This window comes from Plasmopara halstedii, assembly GCF_900000015.1.
Source record: "Plasmopara halstedii genome assembly, contig: Scaffold_614, whole genome shotgun sequence".
Taxonomy (NCBI): domain Eukaryota; phylum Oomycota; class Peronosporomycetes; order Peronosporales; family Peronosporaceae; genus Plasmopara; species Plasmopara halstedii.
In genome coordinates this window covers 2893698-2894681 of record NW_020187532.1, presented here as the reverse complement: position 1 = coordinate 2894681, position 984 = coordinate 2893698, and the positions used below count along the sequence as shown (strand labels likewise).

The 984-nt window shown below is 40.7% G+C and overlaps 1 protein-coding gene across 1 annotated transcript in view; it reads left to right on the top strand.

Moving 5' to 3' along the window:
- Positions 1–128: 128 nt before the first annotated feature.
- Positions 129–984, top strand: part of PHALS_12554 (uncharacterized protein) — a gene marked incomplete at both ends in the record, with an annotated part of 1279 nt that continues 423 nt past the window's right edge. Inside the window, 3 exons of the mRNA XM_024728124.1 lie at positions 129–173; positions 238–281; positions 352–371. Coding sequence (XP_024578633.1) covers positions 129–173; positions 238–281; positions 352–371 — 109 coding nt within the window. The remainder of the gene's footprint in view (positions 174–237; positions 282–351; positions 372–984) is intronic.

Genomic DNA, 984 nt, shown 5'->3' with positions numbered 1-984 from the left:
GATGTTTCACCTCGTAGATTTGTCGCACTAAGTTGCCTTCTCCACCAAAATGAGTCGTTAAAATCGTCAACAATAAGTCCCAATTGTGTTTAGCTTGTTTTTTGTTGTTGTTGTTATTGTGCAGAACAATGTACCCCAATAGCTCGTCAAATTTTCCATTACGTATCGCTTCGGTAAGATCGTCGCCAAATTCCAAAAGTTCGAAAAATTCCATAGTTGATTGTTTTTTTTCATCAGCAAATTGTCCCTATGTTGCAATGCCAAGTGCTTCATCATCGGCTGTTTACCATCTGCAATCATTGCCAGGTCATGTAGCTTGTTGTTGATAGCTTTATCTTTGAACCTTTCTAGGACTGGCGCGACCGACGAGAGTTTGTTTTTGTGTTTATCATTGTATTCCTTGCAAAACTTGTACAAACTTTCCATCTCGGGACTCGTTAAAACAGCGTCGAGATCTTCGTACTTATTTAAACTCGTCACGTAAAAGTTATACTCTGCTGGGACAGGTCCTTTCACTAGATCCGTAATTGTAGCAGACATCTTGCCGAACAAACCACCATTAGCTCGCTCTTCGACATCCTTGTTCGTTGTCTCGTGAGAACTAGATAGATTCAGAACTGAGGAACTTGAATTAGCGATGAGAACATCATCAACCGGTACGCCAGCCGCCGTCTGATATGAAGAGGTTGATCGGGTGAAATTATATGCGCTGGTGGAGCATACGAGGAAGAGTATTGACCCGGCGATAAGCATTTTAAGACTGGTGTCGTAGAATCAACGATCAGGAAGTACTGGTTCTGGTCACCCAATCCCTAAGTTTTTTCGCAGTTTTGAGCTCTATCTTACAGCTAAGCAGCATGCGCCACCTGAGTTTTTCCATAAAACGGGGATTTACTGATCACAAGAACTAATTCAATTCTCTCATAATTGTTTTAAGAGAGAATAAAAAAAATGCCTCAACTTTTGCCATATATAAAAAAATAG